This window comes from Miniopterus natalensis, chromosome 5 (assembly GCF_054644295.1).
Source record: "Miniopterus natalensis isolate mMinNat1 chromosome 5, mMinNat1.hap1, whole genome shotgun sequence".
In the NCBI taxonomy this organism is placed as follows: domain Eukaryota; kingdom Metazoa; phylum Chordata; class Mammalia; order Chiroptera; family Miniopteridae; genus Miniopterus; species Miniopterus natalensis.
Window position 1 is genome coordinate 52,345,090 of NC_142085.1, and position 18,481 is coordinate 52,363,570.

At 36.4% G+C, this 18,481-nt stretch overlaps 1 protein-coding gene across 1 annotated transcript in view; it reads left to right on the forward strand.

Annotated features, from left to right (window-relative positions):
- Positions 1-18,481, forward strand: part of GRIK2 (glutamate ionotropic receptor kainate type subunit 2) — a 485,925-nt gene that overhangs the window by 184,031 nt on the left and 283,413 nt on the right. Inside the window, exon 4 of the mRNA XM_016220206.2 lies at positions 1,929-2,186. Within this exon, the coding sequence (XP_016075692.1) occupies positions 1,929-2,186 (258 nt within the window). The remainder of the gene's footprint in view (positions 1-1,928; positions 2,187-18,481) is intronic.

Below are 18,481 nucleotides of genomic sequence, written 5' to 3' on the forward strand. Positions count from 1 at the left end.
TTGTCATCTATTGGGAATCAAATTCATTAACTGACTTTGAGCAGAAGAAAAAACTCAAGTGTATGAGTAACTTTGTGAGATGTTGAAACAGCGATTGCCATGGTTTGGATCTTATCTTGTGAGGCTCTTGCACAGCATCTATGTAAAAGGGTAATATGAGAGGGATATCTAATACACTTGTTTAGCCTCACAGAGGATTCAATACATAAATATATGTTGCTAAGGACATTAACGATTAATTATAAAATAGCTTATTTATTTTAGACATTCTTAAATGTTTTAAAATTTGTTTCATAGGCAACAAATAACAGAAAGTTAAAATTTTAAATTTTTACATTTTCTCCCACATATGTATGGCCTTATACTTTTCATAGGTAATATGGTTGTGATCAATAAGTAGGTACTTTGTAGCATTAAACCTTGAATTATTATTTGAATCATACATTGTTTTTACATGTCTATTCTGATAACTGAAAACTCTAATTCTTATTCTAAACATACTTAGGAACATTCTAAATAACCTAATATTATGCTTTTAAGTTTTCTTGATTTGTGACTTGTGAAAAACTTGGTGAAGGAAGAAATTTTATTCTCAATGTATATAAATTAAGATCCAAGTGAATGAAAAATTTTAGACTCTAGCCTTTCTATTGATTCAGAATTTTAATCATTATTTTAAACAAGTGGGTTTTTTCCCAACTGAAATTTACTTAATTATTGAAAATCTCTATGCTTAAGAATCCATCCATCACATTGCATTTTATGCAGCAAATTACCCGAAAGAAAATATCAGAACATTTTATATATCATACTTATAAATTATTTTGGAAGGGTTGGATCTGAACACCCAATTGATGCCTAAATCCCAATAACAATTCTCCATCATTCTGTTTAAATCTTTGTAGGGATGTGCCCCTTAGAGCAGATGGCTCCAATTTTGGACATTTCTTATTTCCTTTTAAATTTAATTTTTTAATTTAAATTGAATCAAAATTTGTGAGAAGCTTCTAACCACCTGTCCTTTTCCAGCCTAGTGAACAAACTTAAAGCATTTTTCACAGGCCAGATATTCAGATATTTTAAAATGATTTTATGTTTCCAATAGATATTCACTTTCTAGGCCCAAACTCACTACAGTGTATATTAAAGAATTTCAAGTCTGTCACAACATATCTGTTCTCACCTGAAACCTTCTAGGTTGTTTATGCCTCTCTTTATTATTCCATTTATTATTGATAGGAATAAAATTTTCTAGGAATATAAGCTTTAAACAATAATTGATATCAATATAAAAGACTTACAGTATCCAAAAGCCAAATAAATATGATTTAATACTTATCTAAATGACTTTGATGTTCTTTCTGCCCAATGAAATTAATCCACACGAAATTAACCATTTTGAGCCTGATAAGGTTTTAGATGGTAGTTGTATGTACAGCTTGACTCTGTCATCAGATATAAGCAAATACTTAGCTGCATGTGCCTTACTTTTTGGATACGGAGGGGTCCAAATGGGTTCTGATTTAAAAACTGAAATCGTAGAGAAAAGCTAGTGAATTGGGGAAGGAACACTATTCTCCCAGCTCCCTCATAAGAACTATTTTTCCAAAACGAACATTCCCCTCCTGAATTCTAGAGTAGTCTTCCTCTATCTCCTGACCGCTTTCCTTCCCTTGACTTTGTTTGTAAAATTATTTGAACACTGAGCTGCAGGTGTCTGAGTGAATTAATTCCCTTCTAAGAAACTGAAAATGTTTAGAGTGAGACAAAATGTAAAATTAGCTAAATGTAGGTGTTATGTTAAAAAACAGATCTTTCTTCAGGATAATTCCTTTGGGGTTTTCATCTGGGTTTGCAATAGTAATGTGGTACCGTTGGCACACTGGCATCTCTGCTCTCATTGCTGACACGCTCCCGTCTGCCCTCAGCCTGTGATCAGCTGTCTCTCGGGGTGGCTGCCATCTTCGGGCCTTCGCACAGCTCCTCGGCCAATGCCGTGCAGTCCATCTGCAACGCCCTGGGGGTGCCCCACATCCAGACCCGCTGGAAGCACCAGGTGTCAGACAACAAGGACTCCTTCTATGTCAGTCTCTACCCAGACTTCTCGTCGCTCAGCCGTGCCATTTTGGACTTGGTGCAGTTCTTCAAGTGGAAAACTGTCACAGTCGTATATGATGACAGCACTGGTAAGAAAAATCAGTAGCCTTTGGGGCTGTATCAATAAATTTTCTGAAAGTTGAGATTGTCACTATATTCTTATTTTGTTTTTTTAAATTGAGGATAGACATTTGGCATTAAACAGCAATGCTAATTTCACACATTCAAACAAAAAAAACCACCCAGTTAAGTAATATACTTTTTTTATATTTGTAAAAGAAGCACTTTTTTTGTGTGTGTGTGTGAAGGATCAGTTAGTATAAACTAATTTTGGATGAAGGATGTTGATAGTGTGAAATATAATATTGAAATGTTTACTTCAAGAACATTTCTGCTCAGTTCAAGATAATTACTCAACTTAAAACTTCATAATTGGCTTTCTGTGAAACTTATCAAGAAATCCAGAATTTTGCCTGGCTGTCATGGCTCAGTGGTTTAATAAACGGTATTGATTGGTGCTTTAATGAATATTTGCTGTGCTTTCTTGTTTTAATGTACCTTATTTTATATGTGAATGGTTATCTTGAGTTATGAATTAAAAACAAGCCCAGCCTGGCTGGTGTGGCTCAGCAGTTGAGCATCGACCTATAATCCAGGAGATCGAGGTTCAAGTCCTGGCTCATGCCTGGGTTGCGGGCTTGATCCCCAATAAAGGGGGGTGCAGGATGCAGCCAATCAATGACTCTCTCATCACTGATGTTTCTCTCTCTCTCCCTTTCTCTTCCTCTCTCTGAAATCAATAAAGATATATTTAAAAAACACACAAGTCCAATATATAAATATGAGAAAGTAAACAGTAAGAGTAAAGTATTAATTTTTCTTGCAGTTATATTGTTGAAGTAAGTGCATACTGTTTTGGATATTATATAATGATAAGGAGTTTAATTGTAAGATAATTATCAGTGGTCTAAATAGTGCTCTTTAATTTAGAATTTTAGAATATTTTATTCTAAGACCTTTCATTATACCTCGATGTTTACATCAAAATTAACATCCATTGGGATTTAAATTCTCCCAAAGTGTGCCAAGAACATACTTTGTTCATGCATTCATTATTTAGAACTACTATTCAGAAATTAGTCCATTTGACAATAAAATTTACCATCTGCAAAATGACATATAGGCTTTCTCCCAAGATAACAGAAAAGAAGGAGTTACAGCATTGGAAAAAGAATGAAAAGAATTTTTAAAGCATTTTAATTGGGATAAGAGTTATTCTAAATATACATTAATAAAATGATTTTACTTTTCAGATTAAAAAAGTTAAATGTTTACAAATAGTTTTAACTTTCTGTGTGCATGATTTTTCTGGGTTGTATAATGCCATGGTCCAGAACATCCTCAGTTACAAATTAGTCCACATATATTTATGGATAGTCATATACAGAAATATATAAATATGAGTACACATGCATTATGAATCCATGGGTTATTTACTTCTCCTTTCCCTCTGATATAATTCAGGTGAATGCTGCCCAAATATCACATACCCTCATAGATACATACACATACACATTGTCTATACATACACAGACTACACACACATACACACACACATATGTGGAGGTTGTACATGTGATATTTTTTATTTATTCCTTATTACCTTAACACTCTTAATACTAGAAAGAAAATTGGTAAATGTTCAACATGTTTATGCATGTACAGTTATTCCTCAGCATCCCAGGGGATTGGTACCTAGACCCCCCTTGGACACCAAAATTTGTGGATGCTCATGTCCCTTATATAAAATGTCATAGCATTTGCATATAAACTAGGCACATCCTCCTGTATATATTAAATCATCTCTAGATTACTTACAATATCTAATACAATGTTAATGCTATGTCAATGGTTGTTATACTGTATGGTTTAGGGACTAATGACAAGTGAAAAGCTGTACATGTTCTGTACAGACACAACCATCGGAGGGCTGTAGGCCTAACTACGTAGTACACAATGTCAGCAACAACATTTTTTTTGGATCCACAGTTGGTTGAATTCAGAGATGTAGGACCTGTGGATACAAAGGACTGACTGTACTACCTTTCTTCACAGTTTTGTGTGTGTATGTGACATTTTAATTTTATACATGTGGTTCTTGAGTGATTGAACTGACTCTAACAGAAACAGAAGATTCCCTTTAAATATATTCATAAGTACATAAAAATAGATCTTTTGTCTTTTTGAATATATTTAAAAGTCTCAAGGTAGAATGTTAATGATAGAATTTAACAGAGATAATTTTTAAACTTCCAAGTGAACAACATGACTGTTTGGTCATGTGGGAGGATCTGATTATAGCTAGGACTGTGAACTGAAATAGAAAAAAATCCAGTACATACTCAACAGGATAAATATTATTGACTCCATTATGTACTAAATGTATCTGCTGTTAACTGCAGGACACACTGTGCCATTTTATTTACGTTCCCTTCTTCTCTTTCCAGATTCACTTATTATGTACGCCATTCCTCCCATTTATATTCATTTCTATTTTGTTGTGTTGTCCAGTTTGATACATGATAATTATACTTCCATCCTGTCTTTGTTCCCACCCCCAAAACAGATGGGATGATAGATGAAATATAGTGCTGGAGTAGGAGAAATTCTTAGAATGATGTTAACAGGAGCTGTTTATTTTTTATGATAATTAGCATTTGTTGTTGTCATGGATGAATGCTTTTAAACACCCTGAAAGTCTGTTACAGCTCTGAATGCTGTCCAAAAATGATAGAAAAGAATTGGCTCCAGAAACAAAGCTGTGTTTCTGTCAGTCACTTTGGAACATATGATTCATTTTAAATATAAACTAAAAATAAGTTGGATAGCTGTCAGCTTGTAAGCAATTCCAGGATAAGTTGTGAATATTTGCTTTAAAATTCCTGCATTTCATCTTTGTTTATAGATCAGCAGGCCATTACCAAAGAACTCTGGACTAGTAAACAAGTCTGGGATTCTATTCCCAGTTTTGCTACTAAATTACTGGTACAACTTTAGAAAAACAAAGAAGGGAATGGAAATGAGCACAGAAAGGAGTTACAATGCACTAGGCATTGTGGGCATTGCTGTTATATAAACTCTTTCACTTGATCTTCAAAGGAATTTTATGAGTCCTGGAGGAAACAGGTTATGACCCCGCCATCCCCACTTCCTCCAGTGCCTGCTCTTCTTCCCCCCTCAGCAGCTCAAGACAGAAACCTCAACATCCTCCTTGATTCCCTCCTTGCTTTGGCCCCACCATCAAGCTGTGAAAGTTGGCAATTCTATGATATCTCAGATGACACCTCTATGATATCTGAAATCTGTCCATTTCTTTCACCCTCTCTACCACTCTGCAGGTCATCTCTTACCTGGATTACCACTCACAGCCTTCTTAGTGTTCTTCCTGCTTCCCGTCTGCATCCACTAATCCAGTTGCCACTTTGCAGTCAGAGTAATTGTTCAAAAAAATGTAATTTTCATCCATTGTCCTATTAATAGTTTCTCATTGCTCTAAGGATAAACTCAACTTTTTTATAAGGCTTAAAAAACCTGATATGACCTAGTCCCTGTACTTTTCCAGTGACGTTTGAGTCGAAATCCCTTCCTTATGTCTTTCCAATTGAGCCCTTAAACTTCTTTCAGTTGCTGAAAATACTATTCTATCCACCTGAAATGCTCTCACGGCCCCCACGCCTCCTACCCACTAAGTGCACACACGAGTGCACGCACGCATTTGCACATACATGCTCACGCATATCATCGGGGCTCAGATGTCACAAAGAAAGGCTGTCCTTATTCCAGCTCCCAGGCCTGAAATAGGAATCCCCGAACATATCCTCAATAGCACCATGGTACTTACATGACACTCACCTACAAGAATGTGCATCACATTACGAATGACTTTTCTTGATTGTATTTTCTACTAAATCAAATACTTATCTGAGTAGAAGGAACCCTAAGGCTGCTCACTGTTTTATCATCTCCTAGAAGTTGCCTGGCTAACAAAGGTACCTTAATAAATATTTAAGAAATGAATGCATAAAGAGGTATTATTATATCCATTGTTTAGACAAAGAAGCAACAATGGATTAAGTAATCTTCCCAAGGTCAATTTAAGTTAGGTAGTTGTTTTTTTAAACCTTGCCCGAGGATATGTTTGTTTATTTTACATTGATTTTAGAGAAGAATGGGAGGGATAGAGAGAAACATCGATGTGAGGGAAACATCTATTGGTTGCCTCCCATATGTCCTCTGACCAGGGATCGAACTCGCAACCTAGGTATGTGACCTGACTGGGAATGGAATCTGCAACCTTTTGGTGTACAGGACACTCCAACCCACTGAGCCACGCGGCCAGGACTAGATTAGGTAGTTTTTTAGTACTTGGCATTGACTAAAGAGATTCACCAATAATTTTCAGATATATGGACATGATTTCTTCTATCATTTCAAAAATTTTATGAGAAAGCTAGAGTGAATTGGACTTATATCTAATTTCAACTGTAATTAAACATATATTTACTGATTTAATTATTTAAACAATCATCATACATATTTTATATAAGAGCTGCTCTGCTAGCCACAAAGGACAGTGTTACAGATAAAGCTTTTACCATCTCCATGGGCTCAGAGTAGAGTGAGCAGCCGGAGGGTGAGAACATGTGAGCAGGGCATAGTTATAGTGTGGTAAGTTCAGATAGAGAGGAAAAAACAATATCGTGGCAACTTAGGAGAGGAAAGTTTTAAAGCTGCCCAGAGAGGGTAGAGGAAGAGTGTGGTGAAGGTGGCGTTCTCATGAGGTTACAAGCAGGAATGTTTCAACTAGAGGAGGTGGCTGAAGGGGGCAGCATGTGAAGATGTGAGGATGCCTGAGGGGGCCAGTCTGTCAGGGAACTGCAAGCATTTCATCACGACAGCATCAGAAACAATAAAGATGAGGAATGACCAGGGAGAATTTATAAAAAGCCAGGATAAGAGAAATCACCAAAATTCTCTGCTTGCTACTCTGCCTTTCCTCCCCCCCCCCAGCTCCCCTCTGGAATCTGCATGCCTATAGCAGTGCCAGTTATGTCTGTGTGACATGACCCTACTTTCCAAGCCAGCAGTGAGTGTCTCAGGGATGGGCATGTACCCATTCAGTTCCTTTCCTAAGAAATCAGAGAAGGGCATAGAGAGAGGGACACTAGATGGCCCGGACTATCACGGTTACTAGGGTCTTTGATGTTAAATTATTCATTCTGGGTTGAAATTCTGGCTCTGTTGTGTAATTTCCAGCAAGTTAGTTGACTTAAAAGCGTGAGGTGACACGTTTTTAAATGGAAGATAATACATACTTCAGGCGATTGTAGTCATGACTAGTGAAAGACGTAAAGTGCTTCACAGAGCCCACATAGTAGGACCTTAAAATTCATAATATAAATAGCATGGGCTAGGTACCACTTAATTTTTATCCTCTAAGAAAACTTAGAGGATAAAAGTTATTAACTCTATTTATTTTTTTTAATATGGGAAAGTTTAGATGGAAAGAGTTGAGATAATTTGCCCAAGGTTACATAGCCAATAAATGGTAGATCTGAGTTTTGACCCTAGACAGTCAGCTCCAGAGCCCACTCTGTTAAATATTGTGATATATTGTTAGTTGTTATATTTTTATTTGATTTATTTTGTTGTCATCGTTTAACAAAGAGAGACACAATCAGAATTATTTTTGGCTTAGGCCCTCTGACTGTAGTGTGAATAATGTGTTGGGGCTACTGAGATATGGTGGGGGGCTAGGACAAAACCAAAAAACAAGAGAATTTCTGAATTGGTCAAGTTGAAAAAAGATTAACAGTCTCACTGAGGGAGGTTTTGATGAAGTGACGTTGAGGTAGAGAATTCTCGGAATATTTAGGACATATAGATTGTAGGATTTAGTAAGTAAATAAGGAGAGGGAGTGATGGAGACAGAGAGTATAAGAATGACGTCTGTGTTTCTGGTCTGGGCTGCTAATCAACAGCGCATTTACCTAAAAGGGGAAAACAGTAAAACGAGGTTTTGGAGGGGATATAGTAAAACTTGTTCCTAGCACATTAAGTTTGAAGCAGCTATGAAATATTCCCTTGGAATCATTCAGTGGTGTTGGAGCTATTAGTACATCTTGAAAAATAGGAATTTAGTATGGGTATACTATGCTTCCATTGGCATTTTTCTCTGATCTCCATTTGGACTTTTTTTGTCATATGAGGAAATGAAGAAAATTGACAAAACAAGTAAACCAACCAGGATCATGGAACAAGGAAGTTCAGATTATTTTAGTAAGTGAGCAGTCTTGGTGATGAATATAGACATGAAAATAAGCTGAGAGAGAATAAGTTTTTAAAATCAGTAATTTCTTTAGGTATATGATATTTAACAAACAAAGCTTTGATTTATTTCTATTATATGAATGTAGAAACAAGGCCAGGGCCTTTATCCTAAGCAAAAACAGAAATGTTTTCTTTATTAACTTTATTAACTTGGATGAAGTGTATTTATAGACTATGTTCTAGATACATCTGCGTGTGCCTTTGGAGTTACCATAATAAAATATAAAATTAATTAATAGTAAACATTTATTTTATTATATCTTGGACCTATGTTTAAATAGGAAAAAATAAAATTATTCAATATAGTAAGTTAATATGAAAATATATATTCTTGTAAGACACTAATTTTTGAATAATATGACAATTTTTGTATTGTGAAACAGATAACTAAATAACTTCAATTTTATTTCAGTGAGTGGAGTAATTTGGATCTAAGATGATTATATGTTTTATGTTCTAAGTACAAAGCTTCAAGTTCTCTAATTCCAAGTGCAAATGCCATTAGTAATTATGACTTAAACCTAATTATCTGGATATAGTTGATTGCATAGCTTGGTGTACTAGTGTTTCCACAAAGTAGATTTTGCTTGAGCATAGTTTCTTGATTCCTATTAAAGCAAACATAAAAATTATTTGAAATATTATTACTTGGGTTCTGAGTACATGAGAATGAATATTTTTAAACATTCATAGAACTAATTCTTTACATTTTAAAATCTTTAAATATATGCCAACCCTAAAAAACAAAAATAGAATTTCTAAGGTTCAATCACACAATTCATATTACTGCCTCTAGTGAAATAAATACATATTTAGGTCTAAACAAAAAATAAGGGTGGGTCTGGTACCAAACTTTAATGATTAGTAATATTGTCTTTCTTGGAAAATAAAAAAGATCATAAAGTGTGAATAATTCCCCGGTGAAGGCCAGCCACAGTCAATTTTCCTAAATTTAAATCTGGAACATCTTGGCATGAGCCTCTTGGTAGCTACCGTTCTTGTATGTTGCCCTCTCTGTGCAGCACAGGGGGAAGCTTAGTACTTATATTATCTCTCTGATACATGTCACAATTTTAACTAATCCGCTCTTCAGGGGTAAAAATAAAGCTTTCCAATTTTGGCTTCTGTGCCATCATCCTCCCTTTATTACCTTCTTTTCAGCCATTTATTCCCATCCTTATACTCTTGAAGTCTTTATTCTCTCCCTGACCTTAAAAGCTGATGTTGTTGCCCGGCTGGTGTGGTTCAGTGGTTGAGCATCAGACTATGATCCAGGAGATCACGGTTCGACTCCTGGTCAGGGCACATGCCCAGGTTGCGGGCTCGATCCCCAGTAGGGGGCGTGCAGGAGGCAGCCGATCAGTGACTCTCATCATTGATGTTTCTGTCTCTAAAATCAATAAACATACATTAAAAAAAAAGCTGATGTTGTTCAAGGCTCTAGTCCCAGTGCTCCGGTCTTCTCCTGACTCACCTCACTCTCCCTGGAGAGTGAGGTAAACAAGTAGACTCATGGGTTTCTGCTTGTTTAGCAGAAACTAATCCGTGCCTTCCTTTGCCTTTGCAATCATATGCTACTTAATGACTTAATGATGGGGATACGTTTCCAGAAATGTGTTGTTACGTGATTTCATCATTATGTGACTATCATAGAGTGTGCTTACACAAGCCGAGATGCTAGAACTATGAAACTACCCGCGCTGTGTGGTACGCCATCGTCCTATATGTGGTCTGTCATCAACCAAAACATTGTCTTACAGCGCATAACTGCAACTTCATTTTTTTCTACCAAGCTCCGTACTTACAGGTCTAGCCACCCACTGATCTTTATATGCGTGTCTCACAGGCACATCTAACCCAACATGATAAAAAAACAGACGTATCATCTGTACCTCAAAGCTTCTCTCCTGGATTTCTCTCTTTATCAGGTCACCTAGCCAGATCCCTAGTGATACTTCTAGATCCTTGTCTTTCTTTCATCCCTAATTTTTGGTTGATCACTTAATACTTCTCAATTTTATTGCACACCTTTCTTTCTTTTTTTAAAATTTATCTTTCTTGTTGAAAGTATTCCAGATGTCCCTCTTTTCCCCCATGGGTCCCCCTGCACCCCACATCCCCCAGGCCTCCTCCACACTATCTTGCAAATTTAGCTCTATCCTCTGTCTCCGCCACCTTAGTCAACTACCTACCGTAGATCATTTGCTGCCTGACCATGTTCTGCCCATTGCCCTATTGAAGCTCATCTACCTGATGCAGACAAAATGATCTTCTTAAAAATGACAGTCTGCCCACCTCCATCTCAGGTGTAAAGCTGCTTGGTGGCTCCTCAGTTTGTAGAAGAATGAGCGCTACTTCCCCACCGTGACACACGCAGCACCCATCACTGGCTCTCTCCTGCCTCTCTGATTGTACTTCCGTGGATTCTCCTCTCAGTACTTACGCTACAACTTGCCTTATGTAATTGTAGTTCTCCCTTTCCAAGCAGGCTCTGCTCTTGCAAAGTTCTGCTTTGCAGAAATTGTCCTCTCTGCCTGGTATGACCCTTCCCTTTGGTGAGTCACCACCTTCAGGGTGCACCCTAAATAGTTTTACAAAGTATAAATGTGAAGTAACCTTCTCGAATTCCTACTCATGTGGGTTTAAAAGTCTATTCTTTGTGTATATGATGTGAGAGTTAATTTAGTTGGTAAAATAATTCATCGTGAGTTCTATAGTAAAGCTTATTTTCATCATACTCACCTAACCCATTGAGCAAGGGTGGTGCTTTCCTGGGCATGAGAACTCTAATTATTCTATAGTTAATGAATCTATTTATTTACTTCTTCATTTGTTTTTTTCAAATGTATTCCTTTATTTAGCCCACAAATAATTATCAAACATGTGCTGTGTGTCAGCACGGTCCTAGGCACTGGAGATACAAGAATGAACAAAACAGATAAAAAATGTTTGCCTGGTGTAGTTTGCATTCTAGTTTGGGTGATAAACAATAATAAAATTAATATGCATCTTATATAGTATCAAATGTGGTAAGTGTAGTGGAGAGAAATAAAGCAGGGGGTTATATAGGGAGTACAGGGGAGCACAACTTAATAGTGCAACAGTAAGTTCGGTTGTCAGAGTGAGTTTATTTACAAGGTGGCATTTGAGCCCAGACTTGAATGCACTGAGGAAAGATGCCCTGGGGATATCTGAAGGAAGGGTGTTTCTGAGAAAAAGGAGGAAGAAAAAAGTAACTAGGGGAGTAAGAGAGAAAGAACTTCAAGGAAGGGGGTTCATTTCTTTGTTTTTTAGTTTTGAGAAGAGTTTAGGGAAACTGAAAAGTGAAGATTTTTGTGACATTGTTTTACATGCGTGCACATGTTTATATATGTGTATATGTGCACATGTGATTATATACATATATATTCCCTTATTGTCTTGGAAACAGTAATGTCATTTGTTTAAAAATAACTCAGTGTAGAGAGTTTTCTACACAGAGGCTCATTTTTATATGAGTTACTTAATAATGATTATGGTCCATACTACCAAGCCCTAAAAAAGTGACAGAATTCATTGTAAACTACAATAAGACTTCAGGTAAAGAAGAAGATAAATGAGTCTAATATATGTCTATTTCTGCAAGATGTGCTAGATTATCAGATACTCAATTAAGAATATATTGATTCTGTATCAGAAAAATATTTTAAAAATTCTAGAACCTGAATGCATTAAAACATAGGTTTGATGCTCGTGGTATATCAGGTTAACACAATTGCCTTCTAAAGCAGTTTCCTCTAGCCTACTCAACATTGCATAAATGTTTATCTAGTTTTAAATGTGAGGTATATAAAAAGTATATTTGGGGACAAAATTATCTAGAATCAAAAATTTTGAGAGGGCAAGAAAGGGTTAACACTCAAATTCTAGACAGGCTAATTGTCCATGATTATTTCAGGATTATTTCATATGGGAGATGGCATGGTGTCTACTCTGATAGTATTTCAGTGATTTAAAAAAGAACTCAAGAAATAAATTTATTTTGTAAAAATGCATTAAATACTTGCTAAATCTGCCCTGTGATAAAGAGCCTTGTCTAGTAAAAGCTAATGACAATACAAAGTGTTATAGCTCTCCTTTCCCCATATAAGGACCAAAGATGTTATTTTAGTGTTGATAATCACTTGCATTTCTGTAAACCCAATAATCTTCTTTTTGATAAAACAAAATTTACTGTATTACAAATATTAAAATTAAAATCCAAAGCATTGGTTCTTTAATTTAACTGGTCTCAGTAACGTGATTTTCTGGGCTACTGTTAAAATTTGAGATTCCTTGGACAACTCCTATGATTCAGTAATTCTGGGGTTATACCCAAAGACTTGCAATTGGACAAGTCATTACTAGTGTTTACCAATATCCAATTATCTCTCCTTTCTTTTTTTATAGTTTCAAGGTATTTTAATGTGTTTTATTTTATTTAAATCTCACAATGATTCTGTGAGGTAGGCAATAGTTCCCAAATAGACTTACCCAGAGAAAGTAATAATAGATTCTATGTGGCAGAGCTGAACATACTAAAATTTTTTTGGTTCCAAAGTCAGTGTTTCTTTCATTATACTACAGCTGCCTCTTTGTTTGTTTGTTTGTTTAAAATATTACAGATGCCCCTTTTTCTCCCTGATGACCCTTTCCACCCTGCCCTACCCCCCCTCTCCAGTCCCTCTCCACACCATCATCCGTGTCCCTGGGTTGTGCATATAAATTCTTTGGTTACTCTCTCCCCCTTCACCCATCCACCCCCTCTTCTCTGAGATTCATCAGTCTGATCCATGCTTCCATGTCATTGAATCTACTCTGTTCATCAGTTTATTAAGTTCTTTAGATTCCACATATAAGTGTATCTCTACTTCTTGACCTCAGCACATTGCAGTTCCCTAATCCTTGACTTTAGGTGTGGCCATGCAGATTGCTTTAGTTGATGAAATGTGAGCAGCAGTGTTGCTCATTTCCTGGTAAAAGCATTTAATTTCCTGGCACTGATTCTGGAGCTTACTCATTCCCTGCCAGAGTAATTGTGCTATACCTTCAAAACATCCTAAAATGCTAAGCCAAAATATTGAAGAAGGCAGCCCTGGAGAATTATTTTGATCTATAGCAGACCTTGCTTTTATGAGACATACAATCTTGTTCTGTTAAATCACTGTGAGTTGGGAATTGATTTTTCCTACAACATAACCTAGTCTAGTAGTTAAACTTCTTCTCAAACTTCACTGTGCAATAAAATAATTAGGGAAACTTGCTAAACACACCTTGCTGCTCTTACTCCCAGCTTCTGATTTAGAACGTATAGAATGTGGTCTGAGACTCTTTCTAATGTTTCCAAGTGATTATCATGCTGCTCATTTAGCAAACACACTCTGAGAACTACTGATCCATCTGATCTTTAATAACATGCAAATTATCATATATTAAAAAATAATTGTTGGTAAGTAAAACTTGTTAATAGAATAAACAAAGGCATCATTATATAGATAAAAACAAATTTAACAATTTTAAGCAAACCTAGAATGAGTTTATAGTGATTTAATATTGTCAATTTATCAATTACTTATAAAAAATATTCAGTTCTCTGAACTTCCACACTAAGCAGTTTTAATTTTGCTAAATATTCTTGTCCTTAGAGTAAAACAGTTCTGAATTTGTTTTAATATGGAGGAAGAACATTACCCTTTAAATATAGTAAAAATTGTCAAGTGTAAATTAATAAGATTTAGAATAACCCAGCACTGGTAAAATGATTTATAATATCCATTTCAGCAAATTTACAAATAGTTTTACTTTCTAATTTAACTTTAAAAGAATTTTTCAAAAAGTACTAATTGAATTACTAATGATTCTGATTTGTCAATTAAGCATATTTTAAAATCTCCTGTTCCATTTTTACAATTAAGTTTTTGTCCTTTTATCCAATTGAAATAATTAGGTTGGCATTAAAGAAAGAAAATTAAGTCAGCCCTTGAAATCTTAACACTAACTTGTTAATTACCCTATTAATTATACAATGAAAAATGACAAGCTATAATTTCCTTTCCTAAAGTATGACTGAAGGTCAGAGAGCTATCTCATTGGCATATTGAGAGACCAAAGCAAATGACGCAATTTTTTCTTTTAAGTACCATCAGATGTCATTGGAAACTCTGCCAAGGAGCTAGATCAATATTTTAAATATAATGTTTACATATTGTTTTACCTATTCTTAAAGGAAACAGTATTTATTATATATTAAAATGTGAAATGACAATAACCAAAAATAAAAAAATGGGTAGAGGACCTGAATAGACATTTTTCCAAAGAAGACATACAGATGGCCAACAGGTACATGAAAAGTGATCAGGGAAATGCAAATCATATCCATAATGAGATATCACCTCATACCTATTAGAAGGCTATCATCAAAAAGACTGGAGATAACAAGTGTTGGTGAGGGTGTGGAGAAAATCCAACCCTTCTGCACTGTTGGTGGGAATGAAAATTGGTACAGCCACTATGGAAAACAGCATGGAGATTCCTCAAACAATTAAAAATAGAACTACCACCTGACCCACTAATCCCATTTCTGGGTATGAATCCAAAGGAAATGAAATCAGGATCTCTAATAGCCCTCTTACCCCCGTGTTCACTCCAGCATTATTCACAGTAACCAGGGTATGAAAACAACCTAAGCATTCATCTATGAATGAATGGGTAAAAAAGGTGTGGTATATATATATATCACCTTACACACACACCACACATCACACACACACACACACACACACACACACACATTGGCATATTATTCAGCCATGAGTAAGAAGGAAATCCTGCCATTTGCAACAACATGGATGGAGCTTGAGGGTATCATAATAAGTGAAACAAGTCAGAGAAAGTCAGATACTATATGATATCACTTACGTATGGAATCAAAAAAAGCTGAACTCAAAGAAACAGAGTAGAATGGCAGTCAGCTAGGGGTTGGTGTGTACAAATTCCAGTTATAAGATGCATACATTCTGGGAATATAATGTACAGCATGGTAACAATATTGTATTACAGGTTTGAAAGTTGCTAAAGGGTAGATATTAAATGATCTCACCTCCCCCCCAATAAAGAGGATGACTTTGAGATTCTTTGTCAGTAGAATATATTACATTTCCTGCCAGATAGAGAAATTAAAACTGCTATATTTTTATCTTATCAGCATTATCTTAAAATTCCCAAAATTCAACCAGGAATATATGGGAAGGAGAGAACAGAGCCATTTTAGAGAACAAATTATCTCATTACTATCAACAAGGAGAAGAGACAGGAAAGACGTAATGCAGGAGAGATAAAGATCACTAATGAGCCTCATAACAACTGCTACTGAGAAGTTGCTGCGCGCAGGTTATGGCTTAGGTACTTAGCATGCATTCCTCATTTTTTTAGTTTCTCAACTTTGTTTTATTATCTTCACATATACAAATGTGGAATCTAAGTTGTAAAGACAGTAAGGAACCTTTCTAAGGTAAAATACTGCTCTGTCAGAATCAGGGTTTGAATGCCAGTGTTGAGTCCAGCACTGTGTTCCTTACTACAACTCTCTACCTTCAACAAGAGTAAGCAAATACCAACAGGCCACAACTCAGGGGTGATGACAGAAGGAAACAAGCTTTTATACATATTGGAGGGTGAGGAGGGACTGAGCAGCTGAAGTTAGAGTCCGTGGTCCACAGCTCTCTGTGTGTACCTTTATTTTACAGGTCTCAGCTGTGATGGAGACAATTGACTTCAGGTAGAAAAGTGCTCAGGCCTGCAGAAAACATTAAACAAAAGTAATAATATGATATCATCTTTGCAACTTTTACACTCTATGCATTTTTGAGGACCCAAAGTTTTCTCCAAGGCTATAGAAGTGCACATTAAGCCAAGGTTTTATTTTATGAGACATAAGAAACTGCGGCAGACAAACAAAAAGAAGAGATAAGCAGAGATGAGTAAATGGTATATAGTGTCTCTAGTTTTACAGAGAATAAAGATTATATCTGAAACAGCAGACTGTCGCTATAAAAAGGATGCATAATGTTCCTCACACAACTCACTAAGTCACTTGCTTTTTTTCTTACTGACGATGAATAGCCCTGCCATACTGTAAAAGGGCAGGCAAAGCAAAGCTAGATCATGGAAAATCCGCCTAAATGGCTGGAATACACGTTTAATGGCAAGTACATAAAGCATTCGGCACAGGAAGCAGAAGGCAGCGTTGCATATCCCTGTGAGATGCGAAGTACCAGCCTCAAATATCTGCGGCTTAGGCAAGAGTTTCTTATCCTTGAAACCACTGGCATTGGGGCCTCACTAGCTGTTTGTTGTGGAGGCCTGACGTGTACATTGTAAGATGTTCAGCACCATCCCTGGCCTCTTACCCAGTAGATGTCAGTAGCAATCCCTACCCCCAGTTGTGGCAGTCAGATGTCTCCAGACATTGCCAAATGTTTTCTGGAGGCAATATCACCGCTAATAGCTTAGGAGCTATACATAGGCTCAGTACAATTAGCACTGGGCTAAACGGTGTCTCTATTCATTGATCACATAAACATTTGTTAGTTACCCACTAAATGCCTATCACCATTCCTGGTTCTCAGGGTACGTAAAAAAGGGCATATTTGAGATTTGAATTAAACCAGTAATCACATAAAGGGAATGAATATCTTCATTCTGAATCTCCAGGGTTTACTCCAGTAATCTGTTAAGAGTATCAGGCCACAAATTATGGGCCTTATTACCTCATATCTATGTAGAGGTATTTTCAATGAGCATCTTGATTACCCTGGGAAATGGATATGAAAACTGACTCCTAAAGTATTTTTAGTGTTTTATTTTTTTTAAATTATAAGCCAAGATACTATTGAATGTTCTTAATGCAGATTTATGTGATAAACGAAGGCTTGAGTTCAAAGCTATAAAGATTGTTTATCCAGCTGTGAGCCTACGTATTTACTGTTTGAGATAATAATTATACCTTTAAATTATTTCTATTTCTAGAGAATTTTAGAAGGGACTAAACATTTGAAATTATTACCAGGACCATTCTCTTTCTGGAAGCCCCTTTCTAACTACTTCACCCCTCGCCCCTCCCTCCAAGAACATAGTTCTGGTTCTGGAATAAAAACAAAGAGATAAATAAGCAAATAGTAATAGCTTCAGAAACTGTGTTACATATTTTATTTTTGTCATCTTGTTTAATCCTTGCAGGAAGCACAGGGAAATTACAGAGACTACAGAAGCAAAGAAGTTACGTAATTTTCCAAAGTCACACATTAATTAGTAGCCATGTCTGGCTAAATCTGAAGTCTTTGCTTTTGCCATTCTACCACTTTGCCTCTGGGCAAACAGTAGGTTGGGGTAACATTCAAAATGTTTCACAACCAATTTCCTCATGAGATGTTTGCCAGCTGAGAATCAACCCTGACTTTCATATATGATCCCAGTTTACAGCCAGGTACAAGCCACATTCCAGCTTTTACTTAAAGTCTCATACATTATTAGAACTGAGTCTCCTTCCTAAACCATTCCGACATCCTACTCATAATGAACTTAGAGATTTAAAATGTGTAGCAAACAGGCAAATGAGTTTACAAAATATTCAAGGTACCAACAGGGCCATCATGCTTCAGGGTAGGGTCAGGGAAATCAGACCAACTGCCAGCCAAGAGTCAAGGAGAAAACCCAGAAGATGAGCCCTGGTACAGTGACGGCTGACATGGGCAGCTGAGAAAGGGAAGAAAAGGAAGTGACTGAGAAAGGGGGTGCAGGAGGGTGGGAGTAGCCCGCCAAAAGGGTCCTCAGTGCCAGATCTGAGCAGATGAGAGCAGTGAAGGCCAGAAGAGCCTTTTTGCAGTCCCTAGATCTCCCAGAATGTCTCATGGATTAAAAAAGACTCCGTGCTCCTTGGCAAACTCTTTGAAACAGGGATTCCTAGGGGATCCAGACA